Source organism: Synchiropus splendidus, chromosome 10 (genome assembly GCF_027744825.2).
Source record: "Synchiropus splendidus isolate RoL2022-P1 chromosome 10, RoL_Sspl_1.0, whole genome shotgun sequence".
Taxonomy (NCBI): Eukaryota; Metazoa; Chordata; class Actinopteri; order Syngnathiformes; family Callionymidae; genus Synchiropus; species Synchiropus splendidus.
In genome coordinates, this window is record NC_071343.1 from 2,401,384 (window position 1) to 2,428,832 (window position 27,449).

The 27,449-nt window shown below is 47.9% G+C and overlaps 2 protein-coding genes across 9 annotated transcripts; both read left to right on the forward strand.

Annotated features, from left to right (window-relative positions):
• Nucleotides 1-1,917: 1,917 nt before the first annotated feature.
• On the forward strand, nt 1,918-15,113 carry LOC128766453 (muscleblind-like protein 2a). 8 transcript variants are annotated; one of them, XR_008415994.1, is made up of 9 exons: nt 1,963-2,189; nt 5,085-5,478; nt 6,203-6,637; nt 6,759-7,010; nt 8,655-8,708; nt 8,983-9,142; nt 11,489-11,524; nt 11,599-11,973; nt 13,071-13,133. XR_008415994.1 is itself a non-coding variant. In XM_053878095.1 (9 exons), exons 2-9 carry the CDS (start codon nt 5,305-5,307, stop codon nt 13,083-13,085), a joined length of 1,221 nt encoding a protein of 406 aa, XP_053734070.1. In that variant the 5' UTR covers nt 1,963-2,189; nt 5,085-5,304; the 3' UTR covers nt 13,086-15,109. The 8 variants fall into 8 exon arrangements, 7 of the variants coding, with proteins under 7 accessions (XP_053734068.1, XP_053734070.1, XP_053734074.1 ...); XM_053878095.1 differs by having other exon boundaries at nt 11,879-11,973; nt 13,071-15,109; XM_053878099.1 differs by lacking the exon at nt 11,599-11,973 and having other exon boundaries at nt 6,203-6,364; nt 6,437-6,637; nt 13,071-15,081.
• Nucleotides 15,114-16,031: 918 nt separating this feature from the next.
• On the forward strand, nt 16,032-26,416 carry LOC128766454 (ras-related protein Rap-2a). Its single transcript, XM_053878100.1, has 3 exons — nt 16,032-16,219; nt 16,338-16,689; nt 24,704-26,416. The coding sequence occupies exons 2-3, from the start codon at nt 16,376-16,378 to the stop codon at nt 24,939-24,941; spliced, it is 552 nt and encodes a 183-aa protein (XP_053734075.1). The 5' UTR covers nt 16,032-16,219; nt 16,338-16,375; the 3' UTR covers nt 24,942-26,416.
• The last annotated feature ends 1,033 nt before the right edge of the window (nt 26,417-27,449 follow it).

The following is a 27,449-nucleotide window of genomic DNA, read 5'->3' on the forward strand; positions in this document are numbered from 1 at the left end:
ATGAAGTTTCAGGGATTTTTGTTTGAAAACAAACACGCTCCCAGTTGAAGACTGGATTGTCTTTCCCAGGAGGGAGGTGGAGCGGCTGGTGTCCTGGTGCAGCCACAACAACCTGGAGCTCAACGCCCAGAAGACAGTGGAGATGGTCATAGACTTCAGGAGAGTCACAGTTTCTCTGTCCCCTCTCATGTTGGCTGGTTTACCTATTCCTATTGTAGACTCCTTCTGCTTCCTAGGAACCTCCTTCACTGAGGACCTCAAATGGGAGCCGACCATCAGGTCCCTCATCAGGAAGGCCCAGCAGAGAATGTTTTTTCTGAGGCAGCTACGAAAACTACGACTGCCAACAAAGTTGCTGGTGGAGTTCTACACGGCCATCATCCAGTCCATCCTCACCTCCTCTATCACCGTCTGGTACAGCAGCGCCACCTCCAGGGACAAGAGCAGACTGTAGCGCATCGTACGTTCTGCTGAGAAGGTGATTGGTTGCAGCCTGCCACCTCTTCAGGACCTGTATGTCTCCAGGAGCCAGAGACGTGCAGTTGGGATCAGAGCCGACCCTTCTCACCCTGGACATGGACTGTTTGTCCCTCTTCCCTCTGGCAGGAGGCTGCGGTCCATCCAGACCAGAACCTCCCGCCACAGGAACAGCTTCTTCCCCTCACCCGTCAGACTGTTGAATTCGTGAACAGCATTGTTGTTATTTTATTTTATTTATTTATTTATTTTTATTTTACTTTATTTTATTTTATTTTATTATTTATTTACTTTTTGACTGCATGTTATTCCAAAACACTTTCCTAGTTAGTGGGCTCCCCACTGACCATGGCAATAAATTTGATTCTGATTCTTCTGATTCTGATTCTGATTCACTCATAATACCACCGTTGTCTCCTGCTTGACCTTTATTCATAAATCACCTTTCACTCATGTGAGAAGCAACACAAGGTGGTTCACAGTTGAAAAGAGTTGAAGCATAAAGCAGGCCTAAAGGCACAGAAGGGGTCACAAAAGACAGCATTTGGGCTCAGCTGTTACAGCAAAGCAACATAAATCATTACAAGGGATTAGACGGAGTAAGGCAAGATTATAGCGAGTGTCTATGTTGAGTTGTGTTTATGAATTTCATACCTTTTCATTTCAAAAGATCTACGCAAGTGAGGCCCACTAAAACTAGCTGTGTGTTTTTGGACTGGATTTCAATAGATCTGAGGACCAGATGGTAACAGCACTAGTTGTGGTGGGCCCTCGGGAGGTGTGGCCTCTCACCCAGAGGTATGATGGGTAGGGACCTGACCAGGGGATATATAGAGGCTGTGTGGGGAAACGTGTTATAAGTTTGTGTCAAGACGAAGGTTAAACATCACGTTCCTAACCTGAGACTCCTGACCGTTTTGTCTTGCCACATAGTACTACTACTACTAATGAGCCCTGTAAACTAGTAGAACATGAGAATCAACCCTGAGAAACTCAGGAAGTTACTTAAACCCCAGTTAAGTCCCTGCCAACTCTCTCAAATCCAATTCACACTCAATTTAATCTCAAATATTGTTTTTTGTGTGTGTGTCCGATAAATAATGTACTTTATTTCAGGGAAATTAAAATCCTAGAGAAAATGCGTGGCTTCTAATTTTTTTGACTGGACGTGTTGGATGATGACGGAGTCGGAAGAAGGAATGGTGATTTTATTTCTGTTCCCTTGGTAACAGCGAACCCTTGCCCTTTCAGCCTCCCTGGCTTTCGTTTGGAGCGAACCATTTTCAGGTGGGGGGCGAACACGGCTACAAGTCATCGCTCAACCTTCTATGTGTCGTTATTTCCACACGCATCGCGGTGCTGTCTTCAATTACTATGGTCAAAGAGGTGAATATGTTGTATACAAGCCGTGAATCAAGACATAATGTCGATGAGCCGATCGTGAACACCCACGACCCCCCTCCTCTCTGTGAAGCCGAACGGACGACCGTACAGTAAGCTGTCAAAAGCTTGTTGCTCAAATCACTTCAGTTCCTCAAAGTAACGAAGATATAACACGACTGAGGTGGGTTAAAAACCGGCTGGGAACCCGCTCAAAGCACGGAAAGAGTGGCGGCGCCGCTCCCGGGCGCTGCGGGGACACTTGTTTTCGGTAGTTTTGCTGTCGTGTCGCCCTGCCGCTGCGTGATTGCTACATCATCCTCATCGATGAGGTAAGCAGGTGGACTCTCCGCTAACTGCTAGCTGCTGCTACTCGCTCAGAGACGGGGCGACACGTCCTTTCCGCGCGTCGCTTCGTGCGTGTTGGGTCTCGGTCGGTGCTGTCAGCCGAGGGTGTGATCGACCACCGAGACACCAGCGACATTCAACGACCTTTGGTTGTCTGGCTCTCAAGGAAAGTGATGCTACCCCCGCGCCCCGCCGCGCCACCATGGAGCCACCCTTTGGAAAACTCCAGACATGAAACTTCACCGCCAACACGTCATTCTATAGGCGATGTTTGCTTGGATTCAAGCAGCGCAGAGAATGGTCGCATGGCTATTTCCTCTTCCTGTGTTAGCATGACACGCGATACTGCGCGTATTGATCTTTAGTGTGTTAAAAAGGGAACCATTTAGAATGGTACTGTTCCACCACCGTGTGAGGGTCATAACAAGTTGGCTCATGTGACTCGCTGTTTAACGAATGACAATCGATTCTTTGTGTTTTACAGCTGTAGAAGTTGGTTTGACCAGTAAAGCTTTAGGAGCAACAAAATAGAGACACGAATGATAATAATGTATATCACTGTGACGCATTGTAACGTGAAAATCAATGTAATATTCAAGTAGTAAGATCGATTTAAATCATTCAGATTAGATGGTCTTTATTTGACATACAGTGGGGGAAATTCCACAGAGAATCATTCAATAATACTGGAAAAAAACGCACCAAATAGGAACACCATTTCCAGTTTGGTTACATTCTAAATGCAATAGAGCTTTTAAAGCACTTCTAAATGTGGTTTCAGCTCCCTTTTTTGCTCCTCTTTGCCATGGCTTGGTTTATTTTCTGCTCCTCCACTGATTATCTGGACTTGTGTAAACAGTTGGCAGTGGAGCCGCCACCCACCAATTTGCCTGGTTTGTCTACAATTTGGATCCCGCTTCTGACTGGAATGAGAAGGGACTTTGTTGCGGGGATCATGCCTCAGGCTGGGCCACTAATGTGGTGGAAAAGGGGACTTTTTGGATGAGCTCATGTAACTTTTCCTGGCCATGGATATGCTTTTCAGGCCCAAACCTTCTGCACACATGACAGTTGCTGTGTTAAAGTATTAAATAAATAAGCACAGGAAGCTTGTGTTTCAGCATGTAAAGATGAGCCCCTGGAATTGTGCTGCCATACGAAAGCACGGTTTTGATGGTGCTTTTGGTGAAAGAGAGGGTTTTTATTCACGGCTCCACTGTCAGCACTGTCTGCTCCAAGCTGTTGACTCAGCTTTCACTAGAAGCTGAATCTTTATTGGCTGGCTGCAGACTGGGAGGGTCTTCCCGGAGGCCGGCACTCGGGCAGGAAGGGGGAGGCTGGAAATGCTTCAGCCTGAGGTCGACAGACGGTTTGTTTTCACTGCTGCTGCACAGAAAAATCTTTGCTGGTGGAATCCCCGCTCATAGCCGCGTGTTGTCATGTAAGCGACCTAAAACTTTGTTTGTTCTCTGTGTCTGAAGTTTGAGTGGAGCCGATCAGAGGTGAATATGCTTCATTTCCTGGCTCGGGCTTGGAGGAATTTTCTGTAGTGGATTTCTTGTCGTCACTTTCCGTTTGTGACAGTAAAACATCTGCTTCAGCAAACCAGAAATGAACTCTTCGGTACACAGACTTGTGTAATATTTACTTTAAAGCCTCAGGATTGTTTGTGTTGTTAAATGTCTAAACTTTTCCTCTGTTTATTTAGCTCAACGGTTTGCCAACTTTTTTTTCGCCTACTCATCGACTTCCTGTGTTTTCCTCCACCTCTGTCTGTCCGTTCTGCCCTAACTGCCACTAATGTTGACTACAGCATTTGTGTCAGTGAATGTTCCACACATCACACCGTCTGTGTTCATACTTTTTAAATTCAATTCTATAAGAATTTTTAAAAAATAGTCTAAACTGCAAAGGAACTTTTTTTTTTTCAGTAAAACTGTTTTCTTTATTTCTTTTGTCAAAGTTGATGATTGATCTTTGAGGTCTTCTGAGAAGTAACCTAGAGTTTCTGGAATCATTGACACATGATCTCTGTTTACACTGAGTGCTTGAGCTAACATGACTGGGGAAACCGTTACTACAGCGTGAACTGGTGATGATGTACAGTGGATGAACACATGCTCTGTGTTGTCAATGAATAAGGGCTTCATCTGAGTGAGTTGACTTCAATATTTTGTTAATTCATTCTATAGTGCTATGAAGAAAACTGCGTTGAAGTTTAGCCAGTATTTATGACACACTATATGGATCAGCCAGTTGTGTTTCTTCTGCTATTTCCCTGTAGACAGGTCGACAGTGTGTAATCATTGGAAGACACAGAGAGGGTGATAATGACTAGGGACAATAGCAGAAATGAACATCTCTTTCATCACCTCGTACGGCTGTCGGCTTCACACTCTCATTCCTCTGTTTAATGTTTGGCCCTGGAGTTATGCTCCTCACTGTAATGACTAATCTCACTAAGGTGCGTGGACGCAGTTAAGAACAACAGCAGATGATCCTGTTATGACCTCTTGCTGAGGTCTAGTTGTTGTCCAGATGAGTTCTCATCAGGACACCCAGCTACACCCTTTTTTTTTCTTTAAATAAAAGATCCAGACTTGGCTCTCTTCCCCAAACTCCCTCCAGCACTTGGCGTACCAAGGGTGTCACAGATACATGAATTCCCCTCAGGTTGTCCTGCCTACATTTCCCTACCACCTCCTCATATGAGCAGTTCTACCCTGAGTCTCCTTAAGGTGACTGAGCTCCTCATCATTAGAGGTCCGTGAGAATCAACTCGAAACATTCGGCTGTTTGATCTTTTGGTCACTAAACTTCCAGATTTAAGTGTGCGTCAGGTGCTTCCACCGCTCTTACCTAGTCTACTTGTTTTCCAGATCACCAAAATGAAGCAGCTCTGAGACGACGCCCTCTGCCCGAAGGCTCTTTACCACTTTAGTGAAAAGAGGGTGGTTCATCGGAGATGGAGGATTTCGTCATGGCCTCCACATAGGCGTCATCACGAAGGCACTGCTTCTCCAACTGTGAAAAAGCGCTCCCGCTCGTCCGCTCCACTACCTGTCTTGGACTCGGTTTTCTGATCTGAAAACTGTCGATATGGCTTTGAACATTTCAACGGGGAGAGACACCAAGTGGTTAACCCTGGAGGTCTGCCGACAGTTCCAGAGAGGGAATTGTTCACGCAGCGATGAGGAATGCAAGTTTGCTCACCCGCCAGCGAGCTGCCAAGTGGAGAACGGCAGGGTTATCGCCTGCTTTGACTCTATCAAGGTGAGATTACGGCTTGCACTTCACTGCCCTGACACACAAAGTTTTAACAGACTCCACTCGATAGAAAATGAATTCTTGGTCACTTCCAGATTTCTGTTTGTTGTGCGCTTCGATTCAGAGGGCAAGAAAGCACAATGTTATTGGGTGTGAGAGAGTTAAAATACATTCAGGTGAATTAAATAAGAACCTGCTTCTCGCCAGTTCGGTGGACTCGTTTGAAGGTATTTTAAGGACAAGTGCGAAGTGATTCTTCATCAGCAGCCACGCCTCAAGGACAGAGGATTATTGGGAAATCGCTTGGGAAACTTAAAACGTGATGAGCGTGCTTTGATTGTGTGCCTCTAGATTACCACACTCCTTTCAACTCTGAGGGAAGGAAGCGGTCCAACTAATTACCTTAATGGTTTTTCATCTCCGTCACAAACGTGTCGGCACAGCTATTATTATGCTGAAATACCGTCCATGGAGTTTCAGGGCCGCAAAGCTCAGTTAGTAATCAGATTACACCTGAAAGGTTGCTGGCTCCATTCCCGATACCAGCAGGATCTTGTCATGGGAACACAGCCAAGACCAAGGACCTGGAGGTCGGTTGGGAGCAGCCAAGTAATCACACTCATTCTGTCTTCGATTGTCGCTCTTATCCCGCGAAGAATCATCGTGGCGTTCGTTTGAAAATGAGAGTGTGGACGTTAGACTGCTGTGACAGCCAAGCCTTTGATTTTAGGGTCGATGCCTAAGAGAAAACTGCAAGTACCTTCATCCACCATCGCACTTAAAAGCGCAGTTGGAAATCAACGGACGCAACAACCTCATCCAGCAGAAGACGGCGGCCGCCATGCTGCAACAGATGCAGTTCATGATTCCCTCACCCGGACTGCAGTCTGTGGTAAATGATGTTGTGTTTGGATTGTCAAACTTGTCTTGTTTCTTCTCAGCTAATGTGCCTTTTCGTCCTCAGGGAATCGGCGCCAACGCTGGTCTCGGATACGGTTCATACATCTCACCTTTGAGCCACGGGATGGGCCTGGTCCCCACTGACATCCTCCCCAGCAGCCCCGTTCTTGTCCCGGCGAGTCAAGCTGTGACACTCCCCAGCTCCTCTTCATCGTCATCGTCGTCATCCTCAGCACAGAAGCTGCAGCGCAGTGACAAACTGGAGGTAGTCAACAAAGACGGCAAATACCTGTCAACTATGGGGACACAAATGCGCACTGCATTTGCTAGAATAATGGCTGAGTAAACATGGCCAATGAGGTGTTGAAAAGCCGCACTTCTCGCAGGTTTGCCGTGAGTTTCAGCGGGGAAACTGCGCCCGTGGGGAGACGGACTGTCGCTTCGCTCACCCAGTGGACAGCCCGATGGTGGACAGCATCGACAACACCGTCACCGTTTGCATGGACTACATGAAGGGCCGCTGCACCCGGGACAAGTGCAAGTATTTCCACCCTCCTGCTCATTTGCAGGCCAAAATGAAGTCGGGTCAGCAAGGCAGTCAGACGGCCATGGCGGCTCAGGCCACAGCTGCGGCTCTGGTGAGTAAAACCCTTTACTGGTCTGCTATGGAGCACATTCCTGCTTAATGGTGGTGTTTGTTTACATGCTGGATGAAGTGATGTCATAGACGCCCCGGAAAAAGCAGGCAGTTAAAAAGGGCTAATGCAGAACTGAAAACATCTTTATGAAGTTCATCCTTTCACACAAGTGAAGTCATGTTTTCACAGGTTTCACCCTAGACAGTAGAAACTTCATGTTTCAGACCTCAGCTCCTGTCCAAAGCTGTTTATCCGTGTAACGTGAGGCCGACTTTACATGACTTTCATTCTTCAGATTCAGATAACGGCAAGACATATTTGTGGCATTTTCAAGTTTTTAAAGTCAACACAGCAGTGTAGAAGACAGAGTTGCCGCAGATGATGACTGAGGAGAGTGACAGTCTGGAACAGGTAGACTGGCGGGTTGTTATAGGCGGGTGCACCAGCCGATCATTGGGCAGCGATTCATTCATTCTGTTGACCGGACCGTCAGCCAATTCCTCTAGTGTGGACTGACCGACTGTCAGCCCCGCCCACCTTGTCGCCATAGTAATTTGTAATTTATGTAAGGTGGAAATAAGTAGTCTGGAAGGGCCACAACCAAATCGTCTTAATACATAAAACCCTCATTTGCTACCCAAGAAACCAGCATGCTGCCGCTTTTGTTACTGGAATGAATGTTAGCACTAAGCACATTGAGGCATTGATAGCTAGCACCGTTTTAGCTTGGCTGGACATGAAGATGAGGACGCCTTACTGGTCAAAAGAAGGGGAAAGCTGCTGTTGTTCAGGTGCCTCGGTAGTTCCTGTTATTGTTACCACGTATTAACTCTACTTTTGTACTATTTGTTACTTTCAGGAGTTTTTGTCCTGTCAGCTGTGGGTTACCTTTAACCTCATATTTTAAGATTTAAATGGCCACAAAGCTGCTGCATTTGTTTTTACTGTTGTTTGTTTTTGCACAACAAAGGATGTAAAAACAATTTCTCCTGGCTTGATATTTTATTTATCCCCTCAGACATGACTACGTGTATTTCTATAAGCCAAAGTCTGTTGCGTTAATAGGTTTTACAATAGATCAAGATGTATAGTATATATATAATAATAATAGGTGTACCCAAAGTAATTGCATATAATTACCTTTTCCAAAATGTCACTGACTTACCCAGGAAAGTAACTGTAATCTCTTGAGTATGTCTCATCTTATTAATTGGAGCTGTTTTTACGAGCCGCTTGTCTGTTGCACGCCGACAGTTGGTCCTCAATAACATCCTGCCAATCGTCCATGAGCTCCAGTCTGTCACAAGGTTTTTGTGCAGGAGCTTAAGCAGCTCAGACGGTTCTGCGTCCTCCTCTGCTAGCAGAGCTAGCGTTAGCTGTACGTTAGCTGAGGGGCTGACAGCTGAGGCAGCTCAGTCTTATTAAAGTGGTGTATTTCCTGCTTCTGTATCTGAAACTGTGTTTAATATGCATGCGAACAATGTTTTATGTCGTAAACTACATTATTTTTTTGTTTCCCCCCCTTCTCATCTATCCACAATGCTTCCCCCCATGACGCACCTCTGCTTGCTGTTACCTGTATGTTAATACGCTTGAATCCCATTGGCCCACCTCCATCATGTGCTCTCTGCCTGCTATTAAAAGACTCAGTCGACCGCCAAAGCACTGAAGCGACCCCTCGAGGCAACTGTAAACCTGGTATTTTCACTTTTTGCTTTGCATGTAGCCCATAAATATACAGTGGTAGCTTTTGTTCTTTGTGGTAGTGCCGTTAAGTGTTACTCAGTGTTTGTGTGTTTTAAAGTAGCTTTGATCAGATACTTCTGTGGATACATTATTCCATTCGTACGCTTTGTGACTAACAGTGTTGTTAATGACCCAGCTAGAACATATTTTAAAGCTGTCTGAGTGACGGGTGGGAGTGGATATGTGCCATTCTCACGGCGCTGCTGTCCGTGGCTTGCCTCCCCAGGTTTCCTTTCCCCACAACATTCTGCAGCCTCTACCAAAGAGACAAGCTCTGGAGAAGAGCGGCTGGCCCAGCTCCCTCCTCAACCCAGGTTTTTTGCACTATCAACATCCTCTGGCCAGCGCGCAGCTGCAGCAGCCCACTGCAGCCTTCTACCCTGCAGGTCAGTCAGCGTCCCTGTCACGACGTGTTCATGTGCGAGAGGAGTGTCGGCCCCATGTGGCTGACACTGACTCCGCCCTCCTGTCAACTCAAAACGCGCACACACACACACACACACACACACACACACACACACACACACACACACACACACTCTCACACAAGTGAGTAGTGAGTGAGTAAAGGCTGAATACTTTACGTCCTGCTCCTTGTTCAAATGGTCGTCTTTCCTGGAAGGTTTATACCTTCTAGAAAATTCAAACTCACAATCACACGAGACCAGTGCTAAAAATCAAGGGGTTTGCATTGCACATGCACAAAGGAGGTGAAAATTCACTGAACATAGGCAGCGCTGCCAACGGGTTCCCTGACAGAGCATGGAGTCATTGAATGTTTGCTGGGCTCAATCAGGGGTCGGTGACCTTTTTGACTGAGAGAGCCAAAAAAACCTGCATATTTCCAGTGTAATTCCGTGAGAGCCGTATATTTTTTTATATTGAATACAGCACAGTGAACAAGAAAGAAGAATAAGAGTCTGAATAGATTTTAAGTTGTTTAATTTATTTGCAACTATGTTAGAGGAGCATTTTCTACTCCAGTGGAAACCTCCTGCCATACACCAGGTCGACGGTGCCATCTAGTGATTACTGCCTCGTTCACCAATGACCTGGAAGAGAACTTATGGTGACATGCTGCTTGCAGTTTCTCATATAGTTCCAGATCCTGATGTTAAGCGAGTAGCATGGTCCTGTCCCTCTCAGCAATAGACTCAGTTACAGTTTCCCTGATGCTTTGCCGTCCAGTCAACCAGTCACAGCGGTTGATGGCTACAATTGGCTCCGCCTCCACAGCTGAGCAGCGTAACACTCCGGGAACAGAGGGAAGTGGGAAGAGGTTGGAATGCTTGGAGGAGCATGGCACATTTAACCTCTTTAGACTGCCTCTATTCTACTCACAAATTTGGGATTATTTAATATGGATTATTTTCATGTAAATAAAACATCTGTAATTTCATTGTTCTTATGTGACGACGCTCAGTCTTGGTCTGTTGGAATCCATGTTATGGGCTACAGAGCATGATGGGAAGTCATCTGAGCTGAGCTTGTTGTTGAGGGTGATGGCACCTCACATGCTACAGGATTTGTTTAATATTAGCTGAAGTGAGACAGGACCGGATGCTGCCGTCCATATGTTCCCCCTGACTTAGAGACTCTGAAAGTGACTTCACTCTGAACCATGAAGCAACGTTAGCTTCAGGGAGCTGCCACCACTGCTAAAAAAAAAAACATTGGGTCACTGACTCAGGTGCGAGAGAAGCTGAAGAATGGAAGTCCAGGAGTGAAAGTTTGTCTCTGTCCATGTGTAGAAGCGCTCAGATTCATCACCTGAATCACAAACGGGTTCAAAACAGAACCAAATAGAGGACGTCACTAAAACGATCAAGCCCTCTAAAAAGTGGAAATTGTCCATTTGACGTTCCTCTAAAACGTCCCACGGGATCCACCGAAAGGAAAAACAACAAGTAAAAGCAGCGCAGGGGTCAGTGAATCTGGTTTAAACCGCTGAGTCTCTGGCGCACCAGAGTGTCTCTGGTACTCTGGAGGCCCGGCCCAAGGATCAATCTGGAGGAGGTTTAATCCGTTAATGGGAAGCAAATGCAGCCACCCAGCGCTGCGTGTGATGTGGTGCTTGAAAAGTCCTTGTTGGGTGCGGAAGAGACGTGCTAGCTTGTTACTGCCGTGGCCTTACATCAGCGTCACACCATGCCCTACTCTCTGATAACGCTTAGGGAGGGATCCTTGTGGGAGCCGCCACCAGGCCAAAGACTGTCTGCACCACAGAGCGAACCTGACGTGTCTCACTTCCAAACTTTATTGATGCTCATAGACTGTCACAGTTTGCTCTGTGCTTTAAAAGTTGGCTTTGAACAACTAAATGCACAACAAAATAAATGTGAAGAGAGAGAGAATCATTGTTGTTATGAATCAAGTTCAGGCAAAGAATGCTAAGGATTTTCTGGAAACTCAAAACTACAGTAAAATCATGCAAAAGAGAAGTGAGAACTTCCAAACAGTTATTTAAAGTAAGTAAATAAATCAATAAGTCATGATGTATTTTGCCATGTTGCCCGCCCCTTTCTGGACACATTCGAAACAAATACATTTTCTGCAATTTGCTTCTGCACAATAACAAGCGAGTGTGAGTAGTTACAGTTTTTGGAAAAACACTGGCTAAGTGGGCGATCCCATGTTCGACGCTGCGCTCCCCTGAACACCACCATCCACCCTGGTGCTGACAGATTGCAGTGGATGCCGTTCTAACTCTCTCTGCTCTCTCTGGCTCACAGGTTCTGTGTTGTGTATGAGCCCGGCTAACGGTGTGGGTGAGTTTCCTCCTTGAATATTCCTCTGCAGCTAGATTAACGCTGACAAAGACACGGTTTCTCGCATCCCACAGATGCAACTTCCCTCCATTTGCGACCTGTTTTGTTCTGAGCTGTGCTGTGTTGCGCCTGTGGGATGTCCAGTCAGATTCCTGGTTGTACCTGATCAGCTCTTGCCCCCCTCCCCCTGCTGTCTTGCTTCGCTGAGTTATCGTGTGCCAGCTAACCTAACCAAGTCTCGCTGCTAATGTCTTTTTGTATTTGCCTGGCAAGACGGATAAAACGGCATCGCTATGGTTACCATAACGCTTCACCTACCTTTTCATTGCTTTCATGACTTCCCTCCTGAACAAGTCCCCATGATGTACAGTGCTACGCCTGCTAGTGTCTCTGCAGCAACTTCTCCCACCACAAGTGTCCCCTACGCAGCAGCAACACCAGCCAACCAGGTTTGCTCCTTTTTGAAGCTTTCTGTCGTAAACGTTCTTCCGAGCAGTGGCTTTGTCAGCCGAGCATCGCGCTGCTTGTGTGGCCTTGCATTGTCGTCGATGAGCTTCACACACTTGTAGACCTCCAGCAGGCTTGTGACCACGCGTTATGTGATGGTGACACGCGGCGCCTTCAACTGCGGTGATGTTCTGCTTCATTTGTTTTGGGTTAGATGGCATCAGGAGATCATGGACCTCACCTGAAGGGATCTTCAGTACCTTGCTAGTGAGGTCCATAAAAACATGTTCCCCTCCTCCATCGCTGGGGCAGCTGCTGAAGTGAAGAGGCCCAGAACTCCCTCTCATTCACACAAGCTCTCCAGCGTGGGTCCGCCCTGGGCCTCCTCCCGTCTCTCCTGGCTTCTCTCCTCTGAGTGTCTCCTGGATGACTCAGCTGCTCTCCATGAGAGTCCAGATAGAGAAACTCTTGTTCTCTGCGTCAAAGCTGGTGACCAGGGGTGAGAGGAGAAGCTCAGGCATCAGTGAGGAGCTTTGTCTTCTGGCTCTGCTCTTTCTCCACCAGCCTCCTTCCTTAACATAAAAAGCTCTCGAGAAGATCTCTAGTGCTGCGGTGATAGTGGACCTCCAGACCAGAGGACCACTGACCACTGACCACTGATCTGGAACCCTGTGGATCTGTTCTGACAGATGTCTCTCAGGTCATCAGTTCACCTGATCACCGTCCTGAAGATCAATACACGTTTCCCTCGAGTCATGAGCGACTGACCAGCAGTTTCACTCGACTCTGTTCTGAAGCAAAATGTCACCACTTTTGAAGCCGGTCATCATCACCTTCTGCGTTGTTGCTGACTCTGAACTTCTTCTTTTGTGACAGAAAATTGGGTGTTTGATGGCATGGTTTGACCTACTTTGCTTTGGGCTTGAAAAGATGGCGCTCTCGAGTTAAAAATACTAGGTTTGACAAGTCGACTAACCTGGTCTGTGAGGACTGTTCTTCCAGCGGCCGTTGATGGTTCAGATCCGAGCTGTTGTCCGTTGCCCCCGGTGAGTTCACTGTCGACTCTGTGCAGTCAGCAGCTTGTCCTTCTCCCCGACAGATCATTCTCAAGTGAGCGGCCGACCTGCAGATCGCTGCCACCTGGCTGCAGCCAAACGCCCCAAAGAGCCGTTCTGTAAATACGACTTCTTCACCGGACCGGACCGACAACAAGCTGCATGCTGACGTCACTCAACCACAAGCATTTCACAGGAGACGTGTCTTGCCGTTTGCACTGGGTCTCCGCGCCTCCTCCCCACTCACGTGACCCGGCGGAACCATGACGGATCCAACACAGGAACAAAACTAGCGAATGTAGAGTGTAAAGATTCCAGACTTGCGACGTGCGTGTTTGTGTTACTTTAGATGTTTCTAAAGGTCTTATTTGAAACGATTGTGGAAGCTGTGGCTCGCATGGATCATTTTAACTTTTAACCTTCACTATCTAGCAAAAAAAAAAGCACTTGTTTGAACTCTTTTAACCTTTTAGAAGCCCACAGCCGGATGTCTTTAAAAACGAACGTCTTACTTTTTATTGTCGGTCAGTGCTCCACCTACTGGTGTGCCTTTGCATTGCATAGAGGTTCTGAGACGTGCTTTTAGTTTAACTTAAAAATCTATATATTTAAACTGTTACATGAGCCCCCTCCCGCCCCCCTCTGTTTGTACGCTGCCGTGTGATCCTCTGAGGACTGAATAGATTGTCTTACACTTGATTTCCAGCACTGTAAAATTCAGATACTGTAAGTGCCTAAAGATATTTAAGAAGAGTAGTGACACATCTAGAGCCGAGTACTTATACGCCTGTTTGGATTTCAATGTAACTGTTTGTGTATTCACTCTGTAACTGTTATTTTCTTCTCACCGACGTTTCCTGAAGGAACAAGCGTGCGTGCGGTGGACGGCAACAATATGCAATTGTCTCTGTTTAGAACAGTCGCGTTAAAAAGAACAGTTATCTGAAAATAAATGTCAGATTATTCTATTTTAAATGTTGTAAAGTGTGTATTTGAGATGTTCAGACAATCTACAAAGAAACTTATTTCACTGCGTGTTTTTATTTTGTGAGTCGTTCTGTGATTCGGATGAGGTCGGTTTCCGTCTGTGTTATGATGAATGTAATTTGGTCGGACGAGGTTTTCCCCTCCGAGGGAGCGTTCGTATCAGCAATGAAAAGCCATTTGTGTTCAGGGATCCTCGGTCCTTGTCACTGCCTTGTCAACTCTCTCTGTGCGCTCGCGCTCCAGGATTTGCTTTCTGAACACCCGACACCTTTTGGGTCCGAGGAGGGAGGTTCTGCTGTCAGGAGGTGTGCAGCGGTCCTGTGAATGTCCGAGTGCCCCCGAATCCATTCACAAGGTCGGCCTTGGCCAAAAGACTCCACTCTTCATTGCGAGTCCAGGTCACATCTGGACCACATTATGATGTTCTCGTGGCTTAAAGGAGGCCGTAGTTTTCATCAGATGGTGATCAGGACTGTCCCGGAAAACAGGATATAGACTCATCTGGCCACTAAGGTCGAGGACTTGCCGGTCTCCACCCATTCAACCTGAATATTTCAAGAGGACATATTGTTTTCCTTCTGCATTTTAGCTGTGTTTTTCATGTCAAATCTTTAGGCCAAGACTGTCATGTTCCCTCGCTCTCCTGATTTCACCGGAGCAGGAATGTTTCGTTGGACCGGCTCTTCTCCTTCTGAGTGTTTGCCTTACGAAAGTGATCCCAAAAAAAAAAAGAAGAATTCAAGTGGATCGGAACGGTTTCGGTCTGATCCATCAGACTCAACTGGGCCTAAATGTTCACTAAAACTGTGGAACTAATTGTGTTTGTTTCTTTGACATTTCATACCAACAGTTATCTCCCTGTAAACTAATATTGTTAATAAATGCGCTTGAACATTTGCTGCAAGTGCCAGTGGTTCTGTGCCCGGAACTGACGCTGAAGCAGGAGTGTCCTGCGAGTGAAGTTCAGGTCCAGCACTTCCACTTCAGTCATGCGAGTGGGAGCACAGGACAGAAACTGAGGGAGGGGACTGGAGGTGGAGGACGGAGGCCTGACTCGACAGGTCAGTTAGGCTGGATCAAACATGACCACAGGTGTGTCGCTTGTGTGTCAACCACTTCATAGTTGGGTGACCGTGTGACTTGAACCAAAACCTTAATTTTAAGATTCATTCACAAAATGTTAAAGTCAAGTCCAACTATTTTATAAAAGTTTCATCATAAATGTATAGTGGTTTTGTGTCTAGATTTTTTTTCTAATCTTGAAAACTGTATCAATAATAGTTTTTTTAATTGTAATTTATTTATATTTTGTCTTGTATGTTTGTTTTGAGCATAAAATGTAGTGTTCCTTGAATATTTGGAGAAGGAGATTTAGGAAGGAGTCTATGGTCTATGATGTTTGTGGATGATGTGGTGAGAGTGGGGTCAAACAAGCAGAGTGATGGTGAGAGGTGAGACGTGGAAAATAATGACGAATTAAAAAGAAAATAAAAGAAAGGTTTTTGGCTTTAAGTGACCTTGGTGGTGTCTCAGGATGATGTAGTAACTCGTGGTTACAATGAAAAGGCAAAGAAAATCCAACCTTTTGTGTGAGTATAGACAGCACACAAAAGTTGAGAGCGTCTTCATCAGTCCACCCAACATCCGTCCTTCCATTGAGAAACAGCCGCTTCGAGCCTGCACATTTGGGCAGCAACCCAAACAGCGTTTCCATAGCAACAGCTTCCTCCGCTCCATCCTCCTCCTCCTCCTCCTGGATACTCATCCTCCAGCCGCGCGGGGGATTGGCCGGCTGCTTCTTGCGTGTCACTGGGGCAACCGAATGATGGGAGTCGGACCCGTGAGCGGGGAGGAGAGGCTCGCCGCGGATTGGCTGCCGGAGCGCGGCTCCCATTCAGCACGCCTGACTGAGAGAGGAAGCTCGCGCTCTCATTGGCCGGCGTACGCGTCACTCAAACAGGAGGCGGGATTGTGTGGCGGTGGGGTTTTTTTTCTCCGCTCTGGCTCGGTACGGCAGCCGAGTGGGGACCGGGGGGAAACGCAGCGGCCGCGGGTCTCCGCCCGAGAGTATGGCGGCTGGGGTTGCAGCGGAGAGCGACGGAGACGCGGGGAGCAGCGGGAGGCGCTGAGGGAGACACCGAGCGAGTATTCCCGCTCCAGCGACCTCCATGGAGCGAGTCGGGTTTTTCTCGGCGCTCAGACGCGGGTGAGCCCGGTCCACCCCGCAGGCCCGTGTTTCCCGGATCATGAGTCTTTGTGCTCCGCGTAGTCGACAGCCAAATGGGTCGCCGGTGCTGACTGTGTGATTTTTATTTATTTCTTAGTTGAGACTCGGTACCGAGCGGCCTCGGTCCAACCCACGATGCGCGAGTACAAAGTGGTGGTCCTGGGCAGCGGCGGGGTCGGGAAGTCCGCCCTCACCGTGCAGTTCGTCACCGGGACCTTCATCGAGAAGTACGACCCCACCATCGAGGATTTCTACCGCAAGGAGATCGAGGTGGACTCGTCGCCGTCCGTCCTGGAGATCCTGGACACCGCCGGCACCGAGCAGTTCGCCTCCATGCGGGACCTCTACATCAAGAACGGACAAGGCTTCATCCTGGTCTACAGCCTGGTCAACCAGCAGAGCTTCCAGGACATCAAGCCCATGAGGGACCAGATCATCCGAGTCAAAAGGTGGGTGCAAATGCTGCCTGGAGATGTGAGTGTTGGTGGTCCACTGAAGGTAGTGGGGGTGGAGGGTCGGGGGGCGGAGGGGGGAGTCTTTTCAAATGTCATGCATCCCCCCCACCTCCACTGCACCCCTCCTCACCGTGTGAAGTCCAGTGACCCGGCGTGTAATCGTCCCGGACTGGAGCTTCTGCAGTGTTTTTATCGGGTCGGTTCGCTGAGGCTGTAGTTATGGAAGTGCACCTGGGTCCACCAGACATCCCCGAGCCAGAGTGGAACTGTGCTATTCTCCTGCTACACTGTCGTGTCTCTGATACACTTAGTTCTGGGTTTAGGGTCTACGTTTGGGGTAAAAAAAAAAAGCTTCAGAATTCCAAAACAGCAGGAGAATCATGGGAAGTGAAGATCGTCTTTAGCTGAGAACCAACTTTTCCACTTCACTAGTCCTGTATTGGTGTGTTACTAGTCCATTTAGCTCATCAGAGAAACTTGTTCTTATCAGTACCAGTCAAATCTTGGTGGTCTGGTTCATGAGTGATGTAAGATGGGCGCGTGAGATGGACAGATCTTCAGTCACGAGGACTGTATCATCAGAATCAGAATCAGAATAGAATTTGTTACCATGGTCAGTGGGGGTTCCACCAACTAGGAAAGTGCTTCGAAATAAAGTGCTGTTAATAAATAAAATGAAATAACCCACAAACAACAAAGGCTGATCACGAATTCAACAGTCTGACGGCTGAGGGGAAGAAGCTGTTCCTGTGAGGGGAGGTTCTGGTCTGGATGGACCGCAGCCTCCTGCCAGAGGGAAGAGGGACAAACAGTCCATGTCCAGGGTGAGAAGGGTCGGCTCTGATCCCAACTGCACGTCTCTGGCTCCTGGAGACATACAGGTCCTGAAGAGGTGGCGGGCTGCAACCAATCACCTTCTCAGCAGAACGTACGATGCGCTACAGTCTGCTCTTGTCCCTGGAGGATGAAGAAAGAGCTGTCTTCTCATCCACTAGCTTCGTTAGTTTTCTCTGTCCGATGAGTCATCCAGGAGAGACTCAGAGTAGAACCTCTGCTCCTCCAGGAGGGTTGAGGTGGCGCCAAGTGGAAGGAGGCTTCTCTGGAGAGTGTCTGAGTCGATGAGTTTCACTTCCCGGTGAGAACCATGGCCTCAGAAGTCCGACCTGAGCTGTGATGCCAGGCTAAAAATGGAGATGAGGTTCATGTCAGGCGATGAGGAACGAAGCAGGTCAGGGTTTTAGGTCGGAGGGGGCGTGATGAAGAGGGTGGTGAAGGGCCAGAGGGAAGGGCCAGCAGGTGGATTTAGAAATGCTGTCAGCGGATAATGAATGAAGCGTCACGAGCACCTGAGGGGAGGAACGGTGACCCGGAACTGCAACTATCTCCCAGATGATGATGAGCAGGATGTCGAGGAGCGGCGTGACCTACATCTTCAGTGGCTGCTCTCTCGTGTGTTCCAGATGCTCGACGGGCAGCGGTTGCTTCTCTGACCTCTTGTTAGTGTGGATCCAAATGTTGGAGGACATCTGGTTCTTCTGATGCTTGTTCTGAAGGCTACATGGAGCTAGGTCTCCAGGGTCTCATCTCGAACCAACACGACCGCTTGGATGTGGTGGGAGATCATTTGGCTGAAGGAGCGAGAAAGTCTAAAAGCAGGACAAGGTTCTTCCATGGAGTTCTGAGGTGTGCAACTCAGACACCTCAGACATCCTCATCTGGTTGTTTAAAGTCAATACGTCTTCTAGAAAAAGTCGTCTTTCCAGACGTTTGGAGTTTTGCGACAGCCAAAACGTGTTGAGCAGTTTCCCTGGCGACGACTCGACTCGGTAGCTCTGCACTTTTGGTCCTCACAGTGCTTAGGAGACCCTCTCACCTAATCCTATTCTTCTCTGTTGATGAGCTCCTCAAACTTCAGCTTCATCTGGAGACGACCTGACGGTGAAACCGTTTGCCTTCAGGCTCATGAGGTGAATCTCCAGTCCAGTTCCAAGGCCAAGCCAAGCAGCGTTTTCCGAACAACCTGAGCCCGACTGATTCGGTCAGCTGATTGAAGAAGAACGTGAAGTGCGCTATCAATTCCTGATCATCCCAGGATGAATAATGAAGTGGTTGGGATGAGGTGATTGATTGGAGCAGCGGCTGCTTGCTACCGTCGTTCGCTGGGTTCTTGTCGTGACCCGCTCAGCGGCGGCTGGTGTCACATCGATCATTGCAAGTGCGTGATTACTGCCGGCCTCCAGGGAGCGAGGGACTCATGGATCCACAGGGATCTGTCTCGGGGTCACACTCTCACATAGGAGCCTGTGTCGGACCTCAATTCCAGTTCTTCTTGGGGCTTGCATTTTGAGCTCCAACGGTATCCGTGGTGTCCAGGTGAAGAGCATTCTGACTATGTGCTGTAGAGGTCAGTCAGTACCACCTTCACATCGATGGCCTTGAAGCTGGTGGTGGACTTGACAGGGGTCAAACTGGGCGCATAGAAAAAAAGAGCAGTACCAAAGAAGTCTGAGGTGAAAGTGTCCTGTTTATGAGGTCCAGGGATGAAGGTCGCCCAGCAGGGGACACTGTGTCGGGTCACAAGGTGAGGGATGTGAAGTTAGTTTGTGATGTGGTGATTTGAAAAATGTGTCAATATGTTTTGTTTTAGTGATAAATCGCTCGCTGGGAGTCACAACAAGTGGGTACAGGCGATGCGTAAACGCGCGTGGGCTCTTCACACCGTCGGCACGACGACGGCTGGAGCGCTTACATTGCTGAAAACTCCTCACGACAATACGTTCCTGCTTCCATTAGAGCTCCTCTGCCAAAGATTCAACATGCTCCTGAGGAAGTGCGACTGGAACGTTAGCAACAGCATTGGCAACGCATCTCCTCAACCTTGATGTGAAATACTTTCAAAAGAGATTGTACTTTCCTGCAGATACATTTTGAACCCTGACAAGCTGTTATTTATTTTCTTCTTTCTATTTCCAGAAATGCTAACCACGTAGCAATGCTAGCAATGCTAGCTCTTGTTAGCGTGAAGCTGGTTTGCGCTAACCTCAACAGCATTAGCTCATGCTCAGTCCCGCTGCCTAGGTTGACATGGACAGTTCTTCCACACTTGAACTCCGTCTTCATCTGGCTGCCGTTTGGTTTGTCTTGAAATTTAGAACTGAACTTCTCATGGAAACAGCCAGTATTAACGTTCCTCCCTGTCAAAAGTAGGATTATTAAATTATAGGTGAATTATTTTGTGACTGTGTGGCATCTACAGCATTGCTTCTTGTTAAAGTACTTCCAAAAATGTCTTCAAAAAAGAAAATATTTTTGATTTTAGCTCAAATACTGAGGTTATCCAAACATATTTCTATTGGAAACCTAAAATTAGAACAAAAATTTAAAATATATTTTGCCGTTATTGTCTCATCTAAGTCAGTGTACTTTGATGGATTGTTATGACACTGTATTACTGAGTTTATAGTGGCAGGAAACCCTTCAACATAAACCTCTTCCCAAAACGCTTAAGATCAGGGTAAAGATTCATTACGAGCTAAAGATCTGTCGTAAACATCTGTCAGCACATGAAACTGATATTCATTAGCGTTAGCGCACACAGCGCTTCACAGTTCCAGAGCCCTAAACCAACGTGAGGCTCGTCTCCAGCCGCATCACAGTCCGCATGACAACACGCGTCTGAATGTGGCATCAGTGAAAAGTTTATTAAAGGAACAGCTCCGGCTTCTGTGTTTAGGGGGAGTTTGTCGAAGATGGCGTAATTGTCCCCGGAGGTTTGCCGTTGTCATGATGAATGCGAGGCATCGTCGCGCTGCGAGTCTGTGTAGATCTGCAGCAGAGAGTGGTTCTGGTTCCACTTGAGCTCATCCATTCACTGTGATTGTGAAGCCAGAAATGCTTATTTTGTCGGGCCTTTACAGAAGAAAATCCTCGGATTATTTCTTGACCATTTGTTCCGTTAAAAAAGGAGCTTATAGTCCCTCTCTGACTCAGCTGAATCTGCCCTGTGACTCACAGAAAAGACCCTCCTCGGACTGCTCCCAGGACTCTCTTGTCTTGACAACTCCTGGGCGACCGGGCTTCACCATCCGTCAGCGTGGCCTGTGATGCATTATAGATGAGGCGAGTCAGGGATGGTTTGTAGACGGAGGCGCCGACAGCTAGCGGCAGGAGGGTGACGCGTTCAGCTCCCGTCTTTGTCGCGTGGGTTTCCCGGCTGATGTGCAGGGGCCGACACCCTTCACCGCGGAGGCAGCCACTGTCTCACACCTCCTGGGACTTTCCAACTCTGTTATTATGGCTAAATTTAGAGCCTCCCGCTGGAAGCAGATGTCTTTGTGCTGTGTTGTGGCCTCTATTGTGGTGAGAGGAACAAGAAACACCCGAGCGCCCGCTGCTTTGTTTTCCATTCAAACAAACGTCTGAAACATTCACACGGTGTCCGTTTTCAGAGCGCTGCCGTGACATTTTAAAATCTTTTCACGTTTGCACTTTAAGAACCACAATCTTCCACTCCGGTTGTGGGTGCCAAAGAGCCCCAAATGAAGGGGCTCCGGGCCCTATCATGGGGTCGGGTGATCCCAAAATGTAGGGATGCCCCTGACATTCCGAGACGAATCAGCTGACCTTCATTATTGCGTTCTGTGGGTAACTTCAGCCCCAGAGTTAGGCCTCAAAAGTGGATTCTTTCAATTCCATCTGCTTCCTTCCTTAATGATGAGAATTCATGTGTGGAACACTTTGGTCCATAACAGACAGGACCATAGGCTCAGGAGGACCATCCTGCATTGGCTTCTTTGTGTGTACTTGCCAGTGCTTCCAGGACTTATTTTCTTTGATGGTTGGAACCAAAAATGTCGTTGCGATCATTTATGGTTCGTCCTCACAAGGCGGAGTCTCACCGAGTGAAGCTACTATTAGAATAGCAGGAAGTTTGATTCATGTTTTGTTGTTTCTAGAGATGCCTAAAAGAGAATTTATATTTCATAGCAATTATAATAATTAACAAACAATATTTTTGTTTGTAAGGTAAACACGTTTTATTGTTATTGTTTGACGTGTTGTGTGTCGTGTTGCGGGGGGACTGAGTGGGAGTGAACACCCTCGAGGCAGCGAAACACGAGGACAGCGGACCAGGACCCGAGTGGATGACTGCCGACAGACTGTACCCTGTTGAGTGTTTGATCAGGCCCGGTCAGTTGTATGTGTTTTCCTAGTTCTGACGGCATTATTGGTCAAATAAAAGCTTTTGAAACACTTGAGCTCTTGCTTAAACTCGACAGGAGTAGCACAGAGGTTTGGATGGGCGGAGTCTGAGAGGTAAAGGTCGAGGCTCAGTAATCCAGCCAATGAAAACAGTAGCTGCTGATCTGTTCCACAGGGTCGGGATGTAGAGGGTCAGAAACAGCCTGGAGATAGATGGATCTGGTGGTCAGCCATGTTTGTTTTCTCCGCCCCATATAGTGTTATAGTTTAGTTCCGTCTATTCTACAGTTCAATCATGGGAATTCAGGATCCTTCACGTCCGAGTTGCGACCCTTGGTGGCAATATTTGTTGGGAAAATGTGAGCGTTTGCCGTCGCACATGACGTCATCTCAACCAGGAGGGAGCGAATATGATGCTGTGTAGAGGGCGGGTCGAGACGAGACTCGAGGGATTGGTTGGAACTGCGTCAATCTTTGTGATCACAACATCGCCATCTGCTGGAGGGACTGACTTCCTGGCATCGCATTCTCTCCGAATGTATAGACTTTTATAGACGAATGTGAGAGAAGGATAGAGCTTGAGACTAACTGATGGATCAGCCGATCAAGGCTCCATTGTTGAAATAAGTGTTGTGTACAGCGCGTCCCAACTCACTAGGTCAAGCTAGTGGAGGTGGCATCTTGTCAGGATGTCTCCGTGGTGAGATGTGTAACTGGGTGGTGGCCCAGGGGTGGACCCAGGACATGCTGGAGAGGTGACATCTCTCAGTTGACCTGGGGACTCCTCGGTATTCCTCCGGAGAAAGTCTCCGCGGAGAGTGAGATGTGGGCGTCTTAGCGTCACCTGCTGCCTCTGCGATCTCCACCCAGCAGTTGAGCTGATCAAAGACATGCCACCAAATGGCAGTTTCTGGGCGCAGAAATTCATGTATCTGGTGAACGATGATCTCAGACCAATCGGTGGGTCTCATTTCCACACTTTCTTTGAAAGCTTTTATGAGCCAGACGACTGAAGTAAACTCCCTTTCCGGACAGCTGACACCACATTTGAGGTGAGTGAAGCTGGAAAATGACAGGTTGTGCTGGGACCCATAAACCTTTCTTTCGTCCTCGTCCCACGCAGTTCGCCGGAATATCACAGGACATTTTCTTCATGTTTCCTCACTCAGATGCTTCTCTTGTACCTGACTTCAACATCCTCCTCCTCCTAAACCCACCAGCTTCTCGTGCTGATGCAGGTTACTGTCGATTAACCCTCCGTCTGGCGAATGTATTCATGAGCAGATCACAGTTGACTTTCTTTTCTGAGCCCATTTAAGCCCCAGAGCTGTTCCTCAGATCAGATTGCATCAGTTTTCAAGCCTGTTCCTGTGCACCCGTAACCGTGGTGATCAGGTCCGCGGATCTTTTAGCCACTGAACTCTGGGTCCCTTCAACTTCTGCTCTAATCAAACTGCGCACTAAGCAGCGGCTGACTGACATATGCTCCGAGGAGATGGCCCGGAGGTCACGGCTCAGGGGATTATGACCACTTGTGCTGCCCTCCAGGGTCAAAGCCCCACTTCCTGGATGCTGATAGTCAGTCAGACTTGATGTTTTATGAGTCAGAGTCTCCTGTCAAAAGTATATAGGCAGCTACCTCCCACCACTAAAACCAGGGGAAGTGCTTTCATACCTCTATTTTGGCCCTGGCTCCTCTGTAAACCTGTAGTTTGCTCCCACACACTCTAAACGTCGTGGGCGATCCGGTTTATGTAATCAAATTGAAGTATCTCGTTTCATCAAAGAATGTGCTGACATGAACCGCTTATTTTATCTGACTCGGTGTTAGGGCCTTGGGCGTCTTTCAAGTCTTTTATTGACTGAAAACCCTGTAGTACCCAGGCCTGGCCTGTGTGTGGCGTTTCATAAATCGGAGAGGACGGCACATGCGGGTATAAGTTTAGGTGCTGTATACACAGAAGAACAATGGCAGAGAGACGAAAGAGGCGGGGCTAGTTGCCGTTCAGTCATGCAAAAGTTAGTTGTCTATCCTGTCCAGGTTTCACAAAGCTGTGGTCCCAGTGGCCGAAGATGTGGACAGAAGAGCTATCCTAGAGTAGGGTCACAATTCTGAGGCGTAGAGAAATGGGCCACGGTGACATATTGAGTCTAGGCGTTTACTGCCTTTCCAACAGGTGTTCTCGGTCCATGTGCCGGTTTTCCTTGTTGAAGTTACAGGACAGGTCTTTGCCTCTCGCTGCATAAGGTGGTCAGAAGTGGGATGAACCAATGTCGTTTGAATGAAGTGTGACTTTTCAAGAGAAGATCAAGGGTTGACTTTTTGGACAAAGGTCGATAAGTCCACCCCTCCCATGCCTCTACATGCTAGCTCTAGGGTTATGGTTACTCACGTAAGGGGGTCTCACCTGACGCCACCTGACCAGATGCTGTCTACAGTATGGTCTTTACTGTCCTCCTTGATGACAAGGTAGTGATATCTGAGTAAAGTGCCTTTAGTGGCGACCGTTCTTTTAGCCTCTTGGTAAAGCTATGGCACAGCTCAGTGAAAAACTTACTGTGATCTCCGGGAGATGCTTTGCAATACAAGCCTGCGCATCTTAGTTTTTCAGTGCTTGCACTCTGTTTGCGTCGTCCATCTCGGATGAGATGAAGATGGTAGGATCTCCTTCGCCAGTGGGGTCAAAGTCTACTACCGTTGGGGCTTAAGGCCTGGTCTGGCAGATACACCATGGAACATCAGTGACTTACAACTGTGTTCCCCTTTGACGTGAAAGCACTAACCCATCTATCTTCTGCTCTGCAGGTATGAAAAGGTCCCGGTGATCCTGGTGGGCAACAAGGTGGACCTGGAGAGCGAGAGGGAAGTATCGTCCAGTGAGGGCCAAGCCCTGGCCGAGGAGTGGGGCTGCCCCTTCATGGAGACCTCGGCCAAGAGCAAAACCATGGTAGATGAACTTTTTGCCGAGATCGTTCGGCAGATGGACTACGCCGCCCAGCCTGACAAGGATGACCCCTGCTGCTCATCTTGCAATATACAATAGCCCCTGGGCCGCTAGGACATGGACCGAACCTACCGTCTACGTAGAGGACTTGCTGCCGCGAGACACTTAGACACCATCACACATGTCAGTGCAACAGAGGGTTGAACGCAATGGATGTGAAGCGCAACTGATGTAATGTGAATTGATAGATCGGAAGGAGGAGTTGTCACAGGCCTTCACTCACAGGATTATTTGGTTCATTTGTTGTGTGAAGTCTTTCATTTGTTCTTTCGATATCCTTGAAGAGATCGGGTTCATGTTCATCTGGGTCTACGGGGGAGTCGTTTCCAGACACCATCCGCCCACTGGAACCAAGAGAAGGAGCTGAGAGTTGATGCAAATGTAGAACGAGTGTGGATTGGTTTTTCTAAACTGGCTTCTCAGGGCTGTCCACCCCTTCTGCCATAACCTTCAGGATCCACTCACAGCTGGGCTGAGGGAACCCTGCGGTGGCTTCGTCTCTGGTTCTTGATGATTTGATCCTGCTGGCTAGGATGAGGATCACTGCCCACTGTAGGTTTGGAAGGAATTCTCAAGGATCTTGGGTCACGGTAGGGTGGAGATGGGTCATCTGTGGAGAGGACGCTGTTCTGGGTCCTGCAGTGCCAAAAGACAAAGCTCTCTCAGTATTGCTACTTGTACCCGTGGTCTCCAGGCTAGTGCGGTGATCTGGACTCATCCTGGGGTGAGACGTTCAGTCCGCCCGCAGGGTCATTGAAAGGCCAGTGGAGGTAGCTCTGGGGTGTGGATGTCTCCTCCATAGTGACACACTGGAGAAGTTCCTGGTCCAGCGGCGGCGACCTGGGTCAGGTTTCTTAGTTCACCAGCACTTTCAATACAGCATTTTAAGGAAGCGATATCTTGAACTGACAAAGGCCACTTTGGTTGGTCAGTGAACATCTGCCTGATCTGTTACTTCATCTCAGTAAAACTTAGATCCTTCATTCCAGGGCCCAACCAAAGAGGTGACCTTAACGCACCTCCATTTCCATCCATGGTCCCGGAACACCGGTGCAGTGAGCACCACAGAGGCTTGTTTTCTCTCCTGCCCGGAGCCGTTGTCCTGGAGGGAAACTAGATTTAACGTGTAGACGTCTCCAGTGTTACTACAAGGAGGGACGCTCCGCCGCGTGTTCCAGCTGTGGGGTGCTGAAATAGGCTAACTAACGCTCATGTAAATATTTTGTACTGAAAGCTGCTGCAAAGATTCTGACGGATCACACGTGTAACTGTATGCATGGCTAGTGAACTAAAAAAGGACTTCTATTGTTTGAGATTACTATAGGCTGTGGAAATGTGCAAAGCAAACATACACTCACACTTGTCTGGATCTGGACACCGTCTCTCTTTGTTTCCACGGGAACCAGACTGCCCCCCGTCCCCCGCCCAGCTCCCACGCCCCGTGTTCTCATCGTTGATTTTATATTTTTTTATGTGACCATTTAACCTTTAGCCCCCTCTGAATGGCGACACTGTTTGAGACCTAAACAATAAAGTGCGTTCAACACTTGGTGAAGGCTGCTGTTCACTGAATAACTCACGGGTGCCATCTTGGCGTGGCTAACTGTTAGCACTGCAGCTTCACAGGAGGATGTCGCTGTTCAGGGAGCGTAGCTGGGCCCCCAGTCTGCACGTGGGTCCGACCTGAATAACAAATAATTGTGTCAGAAGTAGACCTCACCAAGAGGGTGAGGCATCGACCCCCTTTCTCTTCTGACGTCAGGTGTGTGAACAGGTCTGACACAACTGGGCCCAAGTTTTTTGGAGTGGCACCTCATCGCAAGCATCACTTGCGTTAGCATTTAGGGCACCTGTGCATTTCCTACAGTTTTGATATTACATGCTTTCTTCTTCGTCTGCATCTCTCCGAACCAGACTTTGGATGTACTGGGAAGACAAGTATACGGTCAGTGGAGTAGTATTTCAGTAAGTATTTCAAGTCATTTCTCCTCCATAGAACAGTCGGTGCTCGACTTGCGACGGCGGCTTGGTAGGTTTCTTCCTGACTCAATGACCAGTCAACTTTGTGAAAAGCAATTGATCGTAAAGGCGTGACACATGAATGGATAACTCGTATTAAAAAACATAAAAGGCATTTAGAAAATCATTGAGAACCATTTTAAATACTGTAACTTGGCTGACAAACTTGTTTGTTCACAAGCTTCAACAGCGAAATCGGAACCGCAATTCATGTAGAAATGTTGCGCTGCCGGGTTCCGTGTGTTTCTATGAGTCTCATTTGAACAGAAAGATATTCATACCAGACCAACAGTGGTGAATGCGCAACACAGCTAGCGTGTTTGAGGAGCAGTAAAAGTAGGAGGACATCACTGCGTGCCAAAGTAGACGTCATAAAGTGTTGGCTAATGGATATGAAGCATATAGAACAGCTCATTTATGTGGGCGTGACGACCACAAAGACGTATAACTTCCTGGCCCGAGTGTGTTTTTGGGTTGCAGTGGAGTCAATTAACCACATTCTCTCATTAAGGCCCGCGAAAGTGCAGG